Below are 21,595 nucleotides of genomic sequence, written 5' to 3'. Positions count from 1 at the left end.
TCTCTCTCTCTGACTCTCTCTCTCTCTCTCTGAGAAAACGGCGATGCAAGCGGTTTTCTATCATCGTCATCATCATGGCATGACATTGCCGTCGATTTCCATTCCATTCTCTGTGTTTTTGCAATTCAACGGCAAAAACGAATCAAGGAAGAAGAGAATCGTGGGAAACAGATCTGTCCGTGCATCATCATCATCATCATCAAGTGCGTCTCCATGGCATGATTGGTGGAAACCCGAAACGCCGGCCCCTTGCCTCAGCGATGTCCTTTGGCCGTCCGCAGGTGCGAAAATTCCTCCCCCCCAACGGTACTCGCGTGATTGAGATGGAGAAGTGGCCTCTCCCCACACGTGTGGGATATACGGACATGCCCTGTTCCAGCAATCTGGCTGCACTGCTCATCAGATGGGCCAAACGTGTCTGTTGAATTTGGACCGTCCATTTTCCTTGTAGTAGAACGGTCCATCTGAACTGATAAATGGGGTGGATAGCTCACACGTGTGCCAGAAGCTGAGGCGAGTCCCCTGACATCTCAGTCGCGCGAGTACGAATAATTTCTTTGTTAGATGATGCCTAGTTTCATGTTTTAGGAAACGAATTGGCTACTCCCCTGCCACCAGCCAATGGCTGGTATTGGCTGGTGGTCGGTGCTACGTGGGACCCACCATGATGTATGTGTTTCATCCATGCTGTCCATCTATTTTTCTAGATCATTTTATGGTATGAGACCAAAAACGAGGTATATCCCAATCTCAAGTGGACCACATTACAGGAAACAGTGTTGAATGAACGTCGACCATTAAAAGTTTTGTATGAAGGTGATCTTTGTTTTTTCTGTATGACCTAATCAACAGATTGGATGTCAAATAAACAGTACAGTAGGCCTTAGGAGGATTTTAATGGTGGATATCCAATCACTATTGTTTTCCTGTGGTGTGGTCCATCTGAGATTTATATCCCTCTCATTTTTGGGATTATGCCTAAATTGATCTTTAAAATGGATGAACAGAAGGGATGAAACGCATACAGCCCACAGAGCACCGACCACCAGCCCAGTGGCTGGTGGCACATGTTTTACTGCGGGAAATTACACACGTGGCATACAAGTAATTCAAACTAAACTGTCCAAGCTGTGGGTCCCAGTTCAGATACACGATGAACTAAAATATAAGCTCGCATGATAATCGAACTGTCATCGGATCAGCGGACATGCATTGGACGGTCAAACTGAAAGATATCCAGCGGTCCTATTTCAACAAGCAAGTGTTAACGAATCAAAGGTTGGGATTGCTCAATCAATCTGATTCTGGAAGTATGACTTAGAAACCGTGGATTCAACAACTTAGTGAGTTTAATTTGAGTTATTGCATACCAATTATACAATTTCCTAGTGGCTGCCTATCAAGCGTCATCCTCTGGCAGAGTATCAAATATCATTCCCAAATGGGAAATTGGCTACTCCCCCTGCCACCATCCACTGGCCTGATGGTCGGTGCACTGTGGGCCCCACCATGATGTATGTGTTTCATCCATTCCGTTCATCAATTTTTACAGATAATTTTGTGACTCGATACAAACGAGAGGGATATAAATCTCAGGTAGACCACACCACAGGAAAACAAGAGCGATTGGATATCCACCATTAAAATCCTCCGAAGGCGCAGTGTACTGTTTATTTGACATCCAATCTGTTGATTAGGTAATACAGACCCGGATGAAGTGAAAATACAAAGATCGGCTTGATCCAAAATTTTTATGGCCCCCAAAAAGTTTTTAATGGTCGACGTTCATTCAAAACTGTTTCCTGTAATGTGGTACACTCGAGATTGGTATATATCTCCTTTTTGGTCTTATACCATAAAATGATCTATAAAAATAGATGAAAGGCATGGATGAAACACATATATCATGGTGGGTCCCACAGAGCACCGACCACCAGCCATTGGCTGGTGGCCAGGGGGGAGTAGCCAATCCGTTTACCAAATACGCCATCCTAGGCTTTTGGACGGTATACTTCTGTTTTTAATTGATAATTTGGGTTCATGCAATGGTAAATCCTGATCGTTGGTCTAGTGCTCACCACCATGGATGGCCCATGCCCAAAAAAGATCTCGTGAATACGACCATCGTACCCTTTCATTTTTTGTTTCTATAATAAATGCTTAAGAAGAGAAATATTACATACGTTCAATTCAGAGAACGAGTTTCCTATAACCCACCCTTTAATTTAGGGGTACACAAGCCGAACCGAACCGAGTCAAGCTTGGCCCAGCTCAACTCAGCTGGGCCATTACGCTACCTTAGCTCGTACTTGGTTCGACTCGGTGCTTTATTAGCCAGTCGACTCAGCTCGGTAGCAGCTCGGGCCAGCTTAAATTGAATTCGAGCATAGGGTAAACTTGATCTTTCAAGCTGTTGAAGTTTTTAATATATAATATAATATTATACTTACAAAATATTTATATTAAGTGAACCCAATTTGAGTCAAATCATTTCGAACCGAATCAAGTTCTAATCAAGTTCTGAGCTGCTCTAAGCCTTGTCAAGTATAGTTCAGCTCGAACTCGGCTTGAAATATTTTCAAGCTCAAAAACTCAATTCGATTCTTAGTTTGGGCCCGAAGCCAATTTCAAGCCAATTTGAGTCAAGACAAACATCAGCCTCGTACAAAACTTCATTTGCCCCAAGAAAGTTTCAATGATGGACGTTCAATTCTCCACTGTTTCTTGTGGACAGCCCAATTACTACTGAATCTACCTGATTTTAATTAAGACGCCCTAACCTGAGCTGGCACAACTGATACACGGAGTGGGTACATCACGGTGGGCCCCACAGAGATGAGGGTTTATGAAAGTCCACATATACTCGGTCAAAGGAGATGGAGACTACTGGGGCATCCAGTTTCTCCTTCGCCCCACTATGGTGGGCCATGATGGGAAAATCTTCTCTGTAAAAAAATCCTAACCATTCAAGACATGCATAAATAAAAACGATTGTGAAGGGGCATAAGGCGATGGCCTACATTAACTAGAAAGGCCCGGTATTAGTGGCAAGGCTCTGCTAATTCCAGACTTTTGGGCTGTGGTCTATGAATAGTTAATACGGGGGCATTTTCATAAGGGTTCAAGTGGGGTGGCATGTGAGATGCAAGGGCACACTCGGGGTGGGCAGCATTATGAAGCGGTACCTATGTGTTGTGGGGCACACGAGGGGGTTCGGCTGAGGTCCTAACTCATGTGATGTAGGCCTGAGCTATGAGATTATGGATTGATTGACCATGCTTTATCAGTTCAAGCTTTTAAAGCAACTGATTAATTATCCTGCATCAGTAGTAAGCCCCAATAGATAAATATCTGGATTGGTGAATGAGAGCTATGCATGTACAAACTGAAAACCCAAAGGCGAGTGTGCATGTATCTTCAGCTTCAGGTAGGAGTCGAAATGGGCTTTATCTCAAAATCCGGGTTCAAACAAGTCCTAGTTCCTGGATCTTATAGGGATGCAACTAGGCTTGCCATTGGTAGGGTGGGCCAACGGACCAGCCAACCTGGCCTGCTTGAATGACGGGTTAGATCGAGTTTATAGTGCTTGGGTCGGGCTCTGGCTGACTTTATATGGACCGAACTACCCATGTTCTACCATCACGCCACTCACTAGCAATGCATCATACCTTGCGTAAGGTTTTAGGACCGGAATAATCTACACCGTCCACCAGGTTCTCCTCCTGATGTTAGGCCTGGGAAAAACAATCAGCCCGATCCACAAAAGCCGGTGGTCCACATTACAGGGAACAATGGGAAGGAGATGAAAACAATAGATTTGTGCTGGGCCCATCATGTTTTGCATAAGCTATCCATTCCGTTCATCAGATGCGTCTTACAAGGATGAAGGATCAGGCTGATTTTCTATCTCTAGGGTGATCGTGAGGAGAATCACCTGATGGACGGATTCGATGTTGCACGCACAAGTTGTGTGGGCTGGGCAGGTCCACCGTACTTTGGTCCAGCACATGAGCTAAGGACGTAATAATTGCGGTCCAGTTCGGTTCATGAGCACGTGGGACCTAGGGGTGCACACGGTTCGGTTCGGTCCAGTTCTGAGGTGAATTTGGAATCATACCATTCCTAATGGTTCTAGGAAAATTAAAATTAGAACCAGACCGTTTGCACCCTAGAACCGAATCAATACCAGACCATAAAAACTGGTTCGGTTGTATGGGCTGGCCTGACAGCAACAGCGTCAACTGTATATATATATATATATATATATATATATATATATATATATATATATATATATATTTAATAATTTAGCCTATGTCCATTTGTATTGTGATCCATTTGATGAATGATTCAGATATCATGTTATGATCCATCCCATGAGAGGGATGAGAATGGAGGCCGGGGCGGTGTGAGGTGCTTGACATATTAGTTATATATATATATATATATATATATATATATAGACACACACGCACACACTTTTTATGTTTAATTTTTTTCAAATATTTATTGACCAGATGGTTCCGTTCCAAGTTTGGTTCTGCTGTCTGGTTTACGGTCCAATTCGGTTCTACATAAATCTAAATTGAGAATTGAATTGAACTAACCCGTTCTGGAACTAGAACCCGTGCACTTCAAAACCGGATCAAACTGTGCAGTTTGGTTGGTTCTAGTTCGGTTTACCAGTTCTACCTGTTCCATGTGCACCCCTAGTGGGACCTGAACCGGTTCCACACTGACTCCGCCGAGTGGGACCAACTAAATCTCGAGTCTTTCACTCAACGATCCCAACCGAGCCATTCGAGTGTTTTAACCATGTTAGTGAGCTGAAGGAACGGATGTGATCTGATCTGAGCCCACCATCCAAAATTCAACTCACAAGTGAAGGTGCTGGTGCAGGGGCATTCGCAGCGATGGCTATAATGGGGAGGGTGGACCAGATGCTAGCTCCAAAAGGTCTGTCCATGACAATAGCTCCCTTTGGCGCCGTATCCGCCGTACTATTTGCTGCACCTACCTCCCCCGGTGCTCGGGTATGTACTATACTTCCTACTGGAGTTGGTTTTGCTTATGCATGTGTGCCCTAATTGTGCCGCATCCAGGATGGTCCGATGATCTGAACCGTCCATGATCTGGGTGTTAGTTTGAATTGCCTATGGTCTAATAACCGCTCTGGATAGATGATCCTGACCATTGATTGTGGAGTTGAATACGAACCATTGAAACGTATCATTTTAATGGTCCACATTCAGCTACCCGATATCATGGTGGTAGTTTCTTACTGTGGGCCGTCTACGTAATCGATCAGATACTGGGATCATCTTTGCATGTGGGCCCTAGTGGGGCTTTGCTAGGCGCACACGCGTGTGCAATAAAGCTCATGTACACTCTACACACGTGCCAGCATGACACACATGTGCCATATCCAATCCATTCATCGAGGTGGTCCGACCTTGTACATCTAGGGGTGTACATGAATCGAATCGAGTCAAGCTTGGCATAATTCGACTCGGCTCGGCCACTAGCTGACCCTAGTTCGAGCTTGGCTCGGCTCGGTCCTCAAGCCTGACTTGCGAACTCGGCTCAGTTCGGTTCGGTCAGCCACTTGGGCCAGTTTGAGCCGAGTTCGTCTATACATCATTTTCACAAATATATGGATTACATTTTCAAATTCTCACTGTATGTAAAACACCCGCAAAGGTTTTACAAGTATTTCATCAAATACCTTGTTGGCAATATCAAAATCAAGAAAAAATGATATTTGTTTTATATACATACCTTCCTTACCACCAGCCGTTGAGTCATTTAATCAAACACTTGGGGAGCAACATCAATATCAAAGTAACTGAGTCACTGAACTGGTTCGATCTGAGTTTGGTTCAAGTTGGGTTTGATCCGAGTTGAGTTGAGCTCGGGCAAGCTCTAACTCGGTTTGAAATTTTTTCGACCTCAAAAAATCAGCTTGAACTTAGTTTCGAACTGAGCCGATTCGAGCTTTTTCGAGTCGAGTTGAGCGAGCTAACCGGGCTAGCTCGGTTCGTGTACAGCCCTACGTACGTCTTTTCTCAAGAAATAAATCTAGCCCACATGGCAGTCTTTCAGAGCCATACATTTATTTTGCTAACTGTGGGCCACTTGGCAAGTTGATCAATCTGATTCTTAGATAGAGCATCAATATAATGGTGCCATTCTGATGGATGGATTCAGAATGGATTTGATATCGGACCTATCGTGCTATGCTGGTGGTGGGGCTCACTGCTACAATTTTAAGTGGTCAACAGGCCACTAAAACTCTCCTCTTTTTACAGGATGAGCCTACAATATATAAATTCACTTCCAGTAAGTTTCAGTCTCATCTATGTAGGGCTGTCAATGGGCACCGGATGCATGGATGCTAGAAGGTTCCAACTCTATTTTAACGGGTCTGGGCCCAATTTGTTGGACCCGTTAAGAAATTGGGTTGAGTCTGGGTCTCAACTTTAGGACCCGTTAAATTTGGGTCTTGCCGGGTTTAGGTCAGACCCATCATCTTGGACCGTTAAAATCAGTTTAGGTTGGATCAAGTTTGGTCTTGGCTGGGTCCAGTTCTGGTCAATGGTAATATTACATATAGTAAGTATGGTTTCCTAAACCACAAATGAAGAGAGACCATTTGAACACTGCACGTTTCGTATTGATATACGTTGCTTGGTGGCTATCAAATGGATGATTAAAATAAGATGAAAATGGTCCAAATTCAACAAGAGAAATTGGACGGCTACGAACATCCCATGGGTATGGATTCTGGGCGGGCTATGCTGTATAGGAAATAAGGCCCAAGATTTCGATGGCCCTGATCTTGATCTTTATACAAAGTATATGAAACACCAACATAATCTTGATCTTTATACAAAGTAGTCTAGTTTAGTAGTTTGACGGACAACTTAAGATTGTAGTTGGCAGTAGAGTTGGGCAATGGACGACTCGACTCGCCTGACTCGTTCAGACTTGACTTGACCCGAATTGAGAGGGTGAGTCGGTCCGAACTAAGTAGGCTTCGCCCAATCCGAATTCGAACCGAGTCAAGTTTGAGTTACCCAGTAACTTGACTCGACTCGATCCGAAACCGGCTCAACTTGGATTCGGTTATAGATAATAAAAAAAAACTCTAATTTTTAAGTATCTCTAACCCTATACACTGCACCCGACCCGACCCCAAACCGATCCCAAAATATCTCTCTCTCTCTCTCTCTCTCTCTCATCCTCCTCTTTCAAGCCCGGCAACCACCCACCACCATCACCACCCTCACCTCTCTCTCTCTCTCTCTCTCTCTCTCTCTCTCTCTCTCTCTCTCTCTCTCCATTTACTCCCTCCCTCCTCTTCCAAACCTAGTAGCAACCCACCACCATCACCACCCTCCTCCTCCTCCTCCTCTCTCTCTCTCTCTCCTTCTAAACCTAGTAGCCACCCACCACCATCACCACCCTCCTCTCTCTTTCTCTCCTCTCCACTCTCTCCCTCCTTCCCTCCCTCATCTCTCGATACAAATCGGTGCCAACTCGAACCGACTTGGTACTTTTGATCGGGTCGGACAAGGTCCGAATTAGTTCAGGCCAGACTCGGACTCAGATCGGTTCAAGCATGCTGGACTCGGTACTGAGTCGAGTCGAGTTTGGGTCAGGCCTATTTCAAAATTGGATCGAGTCGGGTTAACCCTAACTTGGTTTGACTCGACTCGATGCCCAGCTCTAGTTCGCAAGCATGTGGACCTTAAATGGGGCCACCGCTTGGTGATCAAAACCATTCATTTGGTGAATCTTATTACGGGTGGGGCAAAATTGAAAATTTTATGAATTGGATGTATTGTTGTTCAATCCGAACACGTGGCCACACGTGTTACGAATGACTTAAATTTGGTCAAACGTGTGTAAGTAGAAATAGTGTCAGCCGTGACAAAGTCATACTCGACTTTGAAAAAGACGAGCTTAATAGTCCTAGAAGAAGGGGAATAAGACTATGGTAAATAAAAAATTAACTTACTAAAATAATAAATAAATCAGAAATCTCAATAGTATTAGTATTGAAAAATTGATTCAAACTTAGTTCATAGGACAACCTTCACCAAAAACAAAGTTTTAGGTATGACAACCTTATTTCACGAACGTTTGTAAGGATTAAGATCTCAAACAAAGCAAGAGATAATAAAGATATCTATTACAAACATTCACCACATTTGCATAAATAAAATTACAACCATTCACTACATATGTAAAAAGTAAACATTCACCACAACACTAATAATTATAGTGGTTCGGTGTATACACCAACTGTTCTCAAATAACTACACCTACTCCACTCCTAATAATCGCAATCCACATGATATTGGCTTTCACTAAAAATAAGATTTTCACAGTGTAAGACCCGTATTATAGTTCGTACCATTCCGTAGATTTCCACGATCATCCCTATCGAATTTCGGTAACCCGCGACCTGCAACCGGCATTTGCCCACAACCCTGAATCACACGCTGTCAACCCGAGTCGACTCAATCCGAGACTTGTACCCTAGCGACCGCGTCGTCACCACGGTTCCAACGCCGCGTCTCATGCACCAAGGCGATACCCAAGCCAGAAGATGTGGGTCCGCGTTCTGTTCGAGGAAAAACACCGAGCATTTACAATTTCGAGGGAATCTCTACCCAACATATCCCATCAATCCTATTAATGGTCAAGTACAAGTCAAGTACACACATCACTCAACCCATTACTCAACACATCACTCAACCCATCATAACACATACCTCTTTTACACAAGCAACCCCAAAAGTCAACAAATCTCTTACACAACCCATCTCTCTCTCTCTCTCTCTCTCTCTCTCTCTCTCTCTCCCATTCATCACTCCATCACCCATCCCTCTCTCTTATTCTCCCTTCTCTTCCAAGCAACCCAAAGAAAAAAAATCCCATGTCCAAGCTCTTCAAACCTCCATGAGAGAGTTTTGTGTGTGGCCCACTTCCTACCCTCTCATCTCCCATCTCAACCCTCAAAACTTCATCATCTTCCGTTGAGATCGAAGCCAAGGAGTTTAGCGTTCCACCGGACCAAGAAGATCTACAGTGGGTGACCTTAGATCTACGTTTTTAATTTTTATTTTTGTGATTTAAGGGCCCACATATGGTGGGACCCATCTTGATGTATGCATTGTATCCAAGAGGGGCCCATAGTGGCGGGGTCCTCCCATCTCCACCGTTTCTCTCTCTCTCTCTCTCTCCCCCTTTTTGTGATGGAATGTGGCCCACCTGAACCAAACCATTCGATCATGAGGCCCACTTACTGCTGGATTTCGGCAGGCCCTGGATGAAGGGAATCATAAACATCAGCTTGATTTGTGGACCCCACGCGATGTACGTGTGAAATCCACACTGTCCAGGCCTTGAGGCCGTGTGATGTATGTGTTTTACCCACGCTGGTCATCAGTCGTGGGGCCCACATTATTTATGTGTGAGGCCCAAATCGTCCATCCGCTGCCGTCTCACATAGCAAGCTCTGTGTGTCCGATCATGAGGTACGTGTTGTACCAGACCGTCCATCCAGCAGCACGTGGAAGCTGTCCTGATGGCAACAGGTCTGTGGGTCCCACGCATGATGTATGTAAATCCTCACCATTGGTCCATCTGGTGGGGCCCACTGCTGATATCCAGACCGTCCATCTAGACGTCCAGGGCCTGGACGCTGTACTTTAGACGATTAAAGTCTTTAGGCCAAAAAAATAAAATAAAATAAAATATATATAATATAATATATGCTATATACATAGGTGTATATGTGATGGGCCCAAGTGGGACCCACCTTGTGATGAAACGGATTGGCTGGCATGCGCTGACAGCAGCTACATTATTGCTGTCATGACGTCAGCAGGTTCTGTGGGGCCCTGCCATGTTGTATGTGTTTCATCCACACTGTCCACATGTTTGGACAGTGCTGGACAATGTCTGGATGGTATTGTCCAATGTTTGGACGGTGCAGATTTACCTGGAAAATGTTTGGATGGTGCTGATTTACGTAGACATTGTTTGGATGGTGCTGATGTACCTGGAAAATGTTTGGATAGTGCTGATCATCATTAATAGGTCATGTGCCCCATGGAATGATGGTGTACAGTGATACACATGTTACACCTACAACTATTGAAATTATTTTGGCATGGTCCAAGCTCACTTGAGGCCCATTGGTGCGGCCCATCCATGGCCCAGCATGATGTATTTTTGGCCCATGTGCGGGGCCCACCTGTTTATATTGTTAGGCTCGTGTTGCGTGGCCCATGTGATGTATTCGAGGCCCAGATATGTGGCCCATTTGATGCATATGGGGCCCAAGCAGTGCGGCCCACTTATTGTATATGAGGCCCACGTATGAGGCCCATGGTGATGCATTTACGGCCCATTTGATGAGGCCCATTGCGATAGGTTGGAGGCCCATGGGACGAGGCCCATCGTGATGTATCCGAGGCCCATGGGCATAACCCATTGAGATGTATCTGAGGCCCATGGGCGAGACCCAATAAGATGTATTCAAGGCTCATGGGCGAGGCCCATTGTGATGTATTCGAAGTCCGTGGGCATGGCCCATTGTGATACATTCGAGGCCCTTGTATGAAGCCCAATATGATGTATGTGATGCTCATGAGTGAGGCCCAATGTGATGTAGGTGTGGCCGTTAGTTGTATATGAATCCCTTATGTGGGCCACTCCTTGGGTGCAATGTTGGTTAGATGTCCACATTGATGGGCAATGATGGTTAGATGTCCTCATTGTGACATTCCCTTAGGCCTTGTTAGGCCCATTCGCATCATTCTCTAAGTGAGTTGACCCTAGTTATTGGGCCCCATTTACATGCTCCATCTATTCTCATTGGGTTATCCCAAGATGTTGGGCCCTCATTGGTTGTTAGTGGGATTACTTCTTTTATTTTTGGAGTCCATCTATGACTTATTTGGGCCCCCTAAGACATCTAGCGGGCCATGCAATAGTATGGTGAAGGAACCCTTTCCGGATCCCTAGGATTGTGGGTAGGCCACTTAGGCCAAACCTTGATGTAAGGGGGGATACATGATCATCATAATATGCTTAGTATAGCTCTATGATCCATGCCCATACGCATCATATGTATGCTTGATTTGAGGAGTGATTGATCATAGTATATGCCATTGGGCAGATTATTATGGTACTCCCTGATAGGGGGAGTTGCCCACATGAGAGCACGATACGCGCAGGATTGCTGCATGACTGGATAGTGTGATTCATGCATTTCACATTGTGTGACATGATTACTGTACGCCCTAGTGACATCAGGGCCGTAGCTTCTACATGTGTATCGTGGTTGGCAGGATTGGACACTGGAAATCTTGTTCTATATGGGATGCTATAGATGTCCCTGTGTCAAATTTCCTAAACCCTTATGGTATCAGGAGGTTGCTCCAACGTCTAGACCGAGTGGATGCATGAGCGCCGAGTGTCGATTACTAGAAGGGCGCGCTTTTCATTGTGTCGTGGTTGGTTAGAAGGGGGTGTGGCCTTACCCGCTTGAGAGGAGGGGGCAAAGCTAGGCTGAGTTTGACTAGCTCGAGGAATGAGTCCGCTATCGACGAGCCAAGCCAGATATTGGCAGACAGATAGTGAGGTCTCTTCCACTCATCTTATTGTGCGCGATAGGGTGACAATCTAGTTTGGAGTGCACTAGACCACGGTGATATTCCAAAGTTGAGCTGTATTGATATGTGGACTCAAATGAGGATTCGTATGCTCGAGTTGCATCTCGCATCGCATGGCCTTGGTATGACCGACATCATTCATGGCTTGCATCGCATAGCCTTAGTACGGCCAATAGTATTCATGTATTCATCAGCATATTCTACATTACTCTGATATTGCATAATTATATTACTATATTGCTCACACACTTTCACCTACCTCCAAGCTTTCCGTAAGCTTATGCACGACCATTGCGTGCAGGTGACGTTGGATCGCAGCAGCGCTGAGGCAGGAGTGCATAGCAGATCATCTTGGAGCTTTTGTCTATCATCATTGTATTTTCCTTTATGCGCACTGTACTTATAATTTTTTGATCATAGTGGAAATGTGATGGAGTTTTCGGTTGTTGTTTGTAGGTTATGCCTTTGGTTATGCTTATTACGAATCGAACTGATGTTGAAAATCCTCCTTGCAGGATCCTAGGATCGGAATCTGGTAAATGGGTGCCAGGAGCCGAGAATGGGGTACCACGGAGGCTGTCGGCCTCGGATTCGGCGATCGAGAATTTTATGAGCCCGGTTTTCGAGTTTGGGGCATGACATCATAGGGTCACCTTAAAACCTGATACGGTTGTGATTTTAAAGGATTATCATAAATAAAAACCCCACACTAAGATTTTCTGGTTATCTTAGAAAAACCAACAAATGAGATTTTCTGGCTATCTCATAAAAAACCAAGTATAGAAAATAAAATGATACTTATCTTCACTGAAGAAGAAGCTGTAGTCGTAGATCACTTTTCTTGAATGACGAATGTTCGATGTTCAGTCCAATAGAAAAGGTCTAAGATTCTAATTGATTTTAATTAGTTTTAAACCCAAAGGTTACTTGCATTAATTCCATCAAATCTCAATAAGAGTAAACATTTTTTTTTGATAAATTAGAATGACAGAGTTTTGAGATAAAAGAATTAATGAAAAAGCTATAAAATAAAATTATTTATACCACTTGATAGCTTGACAATAAATGAGGCTTCTCTCTCTCTCTTGAGTCAGGGCTTTGATAGGCTTAAGTTGTATTTTCGTATTAAGAAAGAACCTCAATTTATAGTCACAAAATCTGTTCCTTCGATTGGTCGAAGCAACTGATTCAGTTCCAACAAATTTTCAAATTCGAGCGGAATAAGTTCCAACAAATCTTAGACTGGTCGAAGAGCCTGTTCGACTGGTCGAGCAAGCTGAATCCGATTAGATTATAGTTCCTGTTCTTCGAAACGAGGAACTTTCGACTAGTCAAAGGGGGTCCTTCCACTGGTCGAGGACTCCACTCGATTAGTCGAAGATGCAATGGAAATTCTGTTATACTATAGCTGTTCCTTGGACTTGTCGATGAATTTCTTAGACTGGTTGAAGTAGAATTTTGACAAGTCAAAATTCAATTAATTATAAGTTGAAAAACCCAAATTAAATATCTTTTGAAAGCCACTAAATCTAAGGTCTTTCTAGGGTTTAAATTACCTATATGGACTGAACTTTGTAGAAACTTGAAGTTTTCAAAGGAGCTTGATCTTCTATTTAAAAGATTCATTAGTAGGAGTTGAACTTGCACTTGGAGTTTGATCTTCCATTAACATTTTTAGTAGAACTTGAACTTGAACCTGAAGCTTGATCTTGCAATCGGAGCTTGATCTTCTACTAGCAATTTTAGTAGAACTTGAACTTGAAGGTGAACTTTCCATCTTGATCCACGTGACTTGAACTTTAGCTTGACTTCAATTTGAACATAAGCTAGACTTTAACTTGAACATGAGCTTGTCTTTAACTTGAAGAAGACTATGCTAAGTTGTTTTGATAAGACGAAATTTAACAAACCAGGTGTAACATGTGCATTAAACATAATAGCACTTACAATCTCTGTAATGTTTAGGATGGTCCATGCCCTTAGGCCCAGTTAATCTCATTCTTGCTCTCTGATACCAACTGTAACATCCCGAATTTTCATTCCCCCTTAAATTGTGCTTTCCCTGTTTCCTATTTTAAAACATACAACATTTCAAACAAAGCATTCCTAGCATTTATAATTTATATCAAATTCATGCATTCATTCAAATCTTCTCCCCCCTTTTTGTCACAAGTTGACAAAGAAAGAAGGATGTTAACATGTAAATATGCAGAAGAAACAAAGCATTAAGTCAAGATAGGATGAAGGAAAGATCATCCAAACAAAGTGAAAGTAGCAAGTCATCAAGGAAAATAAATATAAAGTTATACAGCCCCATAAAAAAAAACAAGAAAGAAAATGAACTCAGTCAGATCATGAGGAGGAAGGAGCATGCATAGAAGGATCCATCTGATGCAAACTCCTCGCAATACGGTGGAAGTACTTCTTGTACTTCATAGATGATTTTTTTAGTTTGTGCCAAGTTATCTTATGAAACCTGTAATGCCGTGACCTTCTCTTCCAGAGATGGAAGATTGTCATCAACCTATGAAGGTTGAAAATCTAGATCATCTGGATCATCTGGCTCATCAAGTTCAACAAAGATATCATCCATAGATGTGTCTTCTGGTGGTGCAGGTACTTCCTCTTCTTCCTCGTCTCGCTGGCCCGGAAGATATTTCAGATTCATCTTGTGAATATTAGCGTTATTAAATGGTAATACTAACTTGGGTGTCTCAGATGTAGGAATGGGAACATTACAATGTAAGGCAATACAAGTCATAAGATACGTAAAGGGAATAGAACCATGACCAGGATGAAGATGAAACTGTATTATGATATAAAAAATTAGAGAAGAAAGACATACTTGTACCCTAGAAATAATAGTGTACAATAGTAGCCATGAAGGGAGTAAGTTCTGACTTATTTCCTGATCGAGGATACACATTGGATGTGAAGATATGGTGAAGAACTCGAAATCAATGCAGCATTTGATTGGCACGCACAACATTACCCGAATGCCATTCCGCATTAAATCGACACATATTATGTGTAACCACTAGCCGTTCTGTATGGGACATTCTATCTGTTAGATTGTCAAGAGGAATTCCATCCTCTGCAATAGCAATCCCAGTTAAGGTTGAGATTAGATAGCAGTCTACAGTGAAGTTCCCTTTCACAAATTTAATTATAAAGGTAAGATTTTTTTTTTTGGACACTTCACAAATTGATGCATACATGCATTGCGCAATGGAATGGTAAGCTTTGCCGTCCCAAGCCAAAATGTCTCCCCAACCAACATTAGAAAGTAAAGGAACAAGATTGAAAGGAGTAATGTGAGCAACATTTACACTCGCTCAATAATAATATTTTTTGAGCCGAAATCCCCAATTTGGTCCACATTTTCTTCGCAACACCTTAGGGTTCTCACATTGGATGAAGTTGGCCTAGATGATGAACTACCACAAGTTTTTCGTGTAGTCGCACGTTTAGTACGATGCTCCATATAATATTTGATTAAGAAATAATTAATGAGAGAAGTGTGATTGTGGATATAGCAGATTTTTCACAAATCTCACACCAAAGAGGGTTTAGAATCAACAATAAACCCCAAATGCTAGATTAGCTAGCAATGAAGTACTTAAATCTTGAAAGAAATAGGAAAACAATCACTTACAAGCAAGATTTGGAGATGAGTTCGACGAATGGGCCATCGACGAGTCGAAGAAGAAGATGAAAATGAAAGAAAAAGTGATGTTTCACCTTTTTGAAGAGAAAACCCGCGGTCCTCGACCGGTCGAGCAGCGTACTTGACCCGTCGAGCGTTCGATTGGTCGAGTACATGCACGACTCGTCGAAGAACTGATTTTTAAAAAAAAAATAATTTTGACATTATATTATTAGTATTATATGCATTTAATTAATTATAAACAATAAACAAACAAATGCATAAACACTTAATTAATAACACACAAACCAATATCATTCTTTAAATTTGAAAATCTATTCCTGTCGAGCGGTTTGGTCAAAATGTCAGCAAGTTAATTTTCAGTTTGACTATATTCAAGCAAAATACTTTTATCTTCAACAAGTTCTTGAATATAATGGTATCTAATATCAAAATGTTTTTTTACGAGAATGTTGGATTAAAAATTTTGAAATGTTAATTACACTTGAATTATCGCAGTAGAATGTTATTGTATCTTGCGCAATGCCATAATCGGCTAATTTTCTTTTCATCGAAATGAGTTGAGTGCAGGCATTACCGGCTGTTATATTCAGCTTCAGCTGTAGAGAGTGATACAGAGTTTTGTTTCTTACTGAGCTATGAAACTAAACAGTTTCCTATATAAAAACATCCACCGCTGGTAGATTTTTTATCGTCGATATTTCTAGCCCAGTCTACATCAATATATCTGGCAATTTGAACAAATGTATCATGTGGATATCAAATTCATAAATTAGCTGAACTTGCGACATATCTGATTATCTACTTAACAACAATTAGGTGAGATTTTTTAGGATTGGATTGATAACGGGCACATATTTTAACACTAAATGCAATATTCAGGTCTACTAGCAGTTAAGTATAAGAAACTACCAATTATACTTTGATATAAGCGAGAGTCTACACTTTTACCTGATTTATCTTTTGAGAGTTTAAGAGTTGAACTCATTGGAGTATCAAACTTATTTTTATTCTTAAATCCAAACCTTTTTACAAGATTTAAAGTGTATTTGGTTTGTGAAATGAATATATCATCTTCATGTTACTGAACTTGTAATCCAAGAAAGTAGTTAAGCTCACCACCCATACTTATTTCAAACTTAGATTTTATCAGATCTACAAACTCAATAGGTAAGTTAGAGCATGTAGATCCATAAATTATATTGTCAACATAGATTTATACTATCAGTATACGATCGTTATATTTTTTTGATGAATAAGGTTTTATCAACGCTACCTATATTGAAGTTATAACTAAGTAAAAATTTAGTCAATTTTTCATACCATGATCTGGGAGCTTGTTTCAAACCATAAAGTACATTCTTAAGACAATATACATGATTTGGAGATTTGATGTCCTCAAAACCCTTAGGTTGTTCAACATATATCCTCTTCATCTAAATCACCATTTAAAAATGCACTTTTAACATCCATTTGATATAATTTGAATTTCATATAAGATGCAATCAAAATAAATAAACTTATGGATTCAAGGCGAGCAACTGGTGCAAAGGTTTTATCGTAATCAATACATTCTATTCGCATATACCCTTATACAACCAGTCCAGCCTTATTTATGATAATATTACCTAATTCATCAGTTTTATTTTTAAAAATCCATTTGGTTACAATTATATATTTATCAGAAGGTCTAGGAACCAAGTACCAAACATTATTTCTGACGAATTGATTTAACTCTTCTTGCATAGCCAATATCCAACTTTCATCAGTAAGTGCTTCATTTATATTAGCCGGTTCAATTCGGGAAGTGAAACAGATGTAATTATAAATATTTTCTAATTGTTTTCTAGTCTATATACAAGTGCTAGGGTTACCAAGCATTAGATCAGTTGGATGGTCTTTGACTAATTTAGTTCAGTATCAACTGATTTTGATGAAGAGTCAAGTTTATCAATAATGTTGACTTCATCATCATCTTGACTTGGTGTGGGTGTGATTAGGTAATTGTCAATTACAACATTAATAGATTTCTGAATTACTCATGTTCTTTTGTTAAGAACACGATATGGTTGACTATTCAGAGCATAACTCAAGAATATTCCCTCATCACTCTTGGCTTCAAACTTTCTCAAAATTTTTCGGTCATGTAAAATGAAATATTTATTTCTAAAAGTTCGAAACGAGTTGACTGTTGGCTTCTTATTGAACCATAACTCATAGGCTATTTTATCTTTTGCTTTTATAACATACATACGATTTAAAATGTAGCACGCACTATTAACAGCTTCAGCTCATAAGTTTTTTGGTAAGTTCATGCTATTTAGCATAACATTTGCCATTTCCTATAACACCCTATTCTTTCTTTCAGCAACCCCATTTTGTGGAGGTGTTTTAGGAGCAGAGAACTCATGTGATATACCATAGTCTGTACAATACTTCTTAAAATTGTTATTTTCAAACTTAGTATTACGATCATTTTTTATTATGATCACATGTGCTTCTTTTTCAGTCTGAATTTGTTTTATAATTCTTTTGATTTCATCGAAAGTCTCTGATTTTCCTCTCAAGAAAGCTACCCATGTATATCCGGTAAAATCATCAACAATAATCAGAAAATATTTCTTTCCATCTTTAGTCTCCGTTCTCGTTGGTTCAACCAAATCCATATGGAGCTATTCAAGAGGTTTGGTTGTGGCTAAGGAGTTTACTTTCTTATGACTATTCCTGATTTACTTGTCAATCTAACATACACCACAAATGTTTTTTGTCTTTTTCAATTTGAGTAAGCCACGAATATAATATCTTTTGCTCAATCTATAAAGATCTCTAAAGTTAACATGTCCAAGACGTTTATGCCATAGTTCTATTTTATATGTTTGAACCATGTAACATGAAAAACTAGAAGAGCATGACTCATTAATAATATAGCAATTCTCAGAAGTCCTACGACCATTTAATATCATACTTCCCTTCTCATTCGTAATCTCACATCCGTGATTTGTAAATTTTACACTGTATTTGTTATCGCAGATTTTAGAAATACTTAAGAGATTATGCTTAAGACCTTCAACATACAAAACATTCTCAAATGGAGGAAAATTAGAGAGTTGAATAATACCTTGGCATATAATTCTGCAGTTGCTTCCATCACCAAAAGTAATTGATCCGTCGTTTACTTTCTTAAAGTTGGTGAATAGTTCTTTGTTACCTGTCATATGTCTTGAACATCTACTATCTAGGTACCATTTTAAATGGCTGGTGGCTTTGAAGGTTGTATGGGCAACAAGACATGTAACCTTTGGAATCCATTTCATTATGGTTGTTTAGGAGTTCCATTAGTTTTTCTTTATTTCAGGAATGTTGAAATTTCTCTATTTTCTATTAACTCCGATTCCATCCGAGTTGGATTTTATAAGCTCTTTGAGTAAGTCCACTATTTTTTTAAGCTAAAAGAGGTTTGTTATATCTTTGATTTCTATATGATGGCATTAATATTAGTCTTAGAAACTTGTAAAGATTTTCGATTTTTGAAATCATTTTGACCATAGTTTCTCAAATTCTTACCTTTTGAGTTTGAGGATTCTCCTTTTACAAATATTGGAGATGAGTTCTTGTTTTTCAGATAATTATCTTTGATATAGCCTAGACCTGATTTGTCACCACATTTTCTGGATGAGGTTAATAGTTTTTCTAGTTTTAGGTCTCCATGGGCATATTTCCAAGTATCCTTAGAACTTAAAAAAGAAGAAACTTCGAGTTTTAGATTCTCATTTTCAATTCTGAGTTTTTCTAACTCTGACGTTTTGAAATTTAAGTCTAATTTTATTTTTTCAAACCAATCTGAAAGATGAAATTTTTCTAAAATATTGTTTTCAAGTTCTTCTATTAATTTAAGATATTTTTCTCTTTAAATTTTTAGTTTGAGAGCAATTTTACAACTTTCCCTGTATAAGGCATTGTAGGCGTCTTGAAGATCATCTTCATTCTCATTTTCAGGGTCACTCCTGAGATTTTCATAATCAGATAAGTTACAGCTATCTGAGGAGGTGACTCTAGCTATAGTCATTAGGGCTTTTACATCATTTGTATTTTCTTGTTCTGATTCATCAGACTCAGAAGAACTTTCAGAGCCGGATGTTTCATCCCAAGTAGCTATCATGCCCTTTCTTTTTGACTTTTCCCCTTTTGGACATTTATTCGCCAAGTGCCCATATTCATGGTAGTTGAAACATTGACAGTCCTTTACAGATTTTCAAGATTTATTTTTTCCTTTTCTTTTGTCAGATGGTTTTTGAAAATCTGATCTTTTCTTGTTTTTGAAAATTCTGAAAAATTTCTTAGCAAGTAAAGTCATATCATCTTCTGTGTCTTCAGCATGAGAATTAATACATTAATTATCTTTTGAAATAGATTTAGACGATTTAAGAGAAATGGACTTACCTTTAAGAGCTTTAAAATTTAACTCATACGTTTGGAGAGAACCAACTAACTCCTCAACCTTCATATAATCAGTATATCTTAATTCCTGAATGACAGTTACTTTAGTATTGAATCTCTCATGAAGAGATTGCAGTATTTTAGCACAAACTTTTTTTTTCTGGGATTCCATCTCCTAGACCCCACGTGGAATTTACTAATGTCATTTCGTTTCGTATAGAAGTGTATAAAAGTTTCATTTTCTTAAATTCAAATTTCCTCAAATCTAGTAGTGAGGATCTAAACTTTTGATTTCTTGACTATAGAAGTTCCTTCGTGTGTTATTTCAAGAATATCTTAGGCTTGTTTGGTTGTATCACATGAAATAATTCTCTTAAATTCATCGGGTGATTAGAGCACAAGTTATGACAATTAAGGCCTTAGCATTTGCACCGCTTTCGCTTTTTTGAAGTGTAGTCCATAAATAAAATGCAGTTTCTTTATAGATTTAATTCCATCACTACCTAGAACTTCAAACATAGGAGGTTACAAGTTATGACAATTAAGGCCTTAGCATTTGCCTGCTTTTGCTTTTTTGAGGTGTAGTCCATAAATAAAATGTAGTTTCTTTTATAAATTTAGTTCCATCACCGCCTAGAACTTAGTCAGAGGAGGTTTCCATTTGGTTACAATGGCTTGTAATGCCCCGTGTTTTCGAGACCCGAGTATATGACCCATTTCCCAAAACCCGAGTGTTAACCTTGAAAATTCAGTGTAAATTTGAACCGCTTATCATTAATCGGAGTTAACAAATGAAGCTAGAATAAACCATACATTGAATAAAAACATTCGATCATCACCAAATTTCCAAATGTGACACCCATACTTCAAGACCCGAGTATATGACTCGTTTCCCAAAAACTCGAGTGTTAATCTTAAAGGATGCTCAAATTCACGTATTTTTTTCCTTTTCAGAGTAAGCAAATGAGCGTAGAATGGACAAGTAAGCTAAAATGGAAGTTTCAATTTTCATTTATAATATACAAGTGGTTACCCATAATGACTTATACAAACCAATGTCCTCATCCTCACGAATACAAAATGAAATAATATTACATGTGAAATAAGATAAACTGCAACAATCTTGAACTGTGAAATCCTATAGCAACCCTTAGCAAATAGAATCATGCACCCTTGTCAACCATAGCCTGCTCCTCACCAATATACGGGGTCACCTGCTCTACCTGTATGGTTGTATATTTGATGGATGAGTGGCCAGCTCAGTGTGAATTCCCTTCAAGATTACACACCGCCGCATTAGGTAAGCATAGTTATAAAACAACAAGGCAATCAAAATAATACATGATGCAATCTTTTTAAATGCATGGATGCATGAATGCACATCGGCCTGGGGATGCACATCCAGCCGGACTTGGGCTCGTCACCCATGCAAATCATCGACCTGGGAAAATCATCCAGTCGGACAGGGGTCGATAGTCGGTGGTCTGGGAGCTAGTGAAATGATACCCTAAAGATCCTAAGGGCACGTGCTACAGCATCCAGAATTACCCACCCGTCATCGCCAACATGCTATGGATGCATGATTAGCCAAACCGTTATCAGTCCAGTTACAATCAGCCAATTTAGGTAAGCTCAAGGTCATTATGGGGAGCTCAGAGCCCAACATAGGTCGACAGCTCGGGCATAGTGTCCCATACCACCATCCCCGGCTCATGAGACTACCACCTTAGGATATTTAATGGAAAACCGTCGACTAGTGATCAATCTTATTATAACATATGGGGCTTGCCATCGCATGGTT

General features: G+C 40.3%; 1 protein-coding gene across 2 annotated transcripts in view; it reads left to right on the top strand.

The window, feature by feature from the left end:
• Positions 1 to 21,595, top strand: part of LOC131223569 (uncharacterized) — a 68,833-nt gene continuing 47,238 nt past the window's right edge. For both annotated transcript variants that reach the window (XR_009160550.1, XM_058219007.1), the window contains exons 1-2: positions 1 to 281; positions 4,900 to 5,033. Coding sequence is in view for 1 of the 2 variants with exons in the window: in XM_058219007.1 (XP_058074990.1) it covers positions 44 to 281; positions 4,900 to 5,033 (372 nt within the window). In the remaining variant the exon portion in view is untranslated. The remainder of the gene's footprint in view (positions 282 to 4,899; positions 5,034 to 21,595) is intronic.

The sequence above is a fragment of the Magnolia sinica genome, chromosome 13 (assembly GCF_029962835.1).
Source record: "Magnolia sinica isolate HGM2019 chromosome 13, MsV1, whole genome shotgun sequence".
NCBI lineage: Eukaryota > Viridiplantae > Streptophyta > Magnoliopsida > Magnoliales > Magnoliaceae > Magnolia > Magnolia sinica.
Note: the sequence above shows the minus strand (reverse complement) of the source record. Positions and strands in the feature narration are given on the sequence as shown.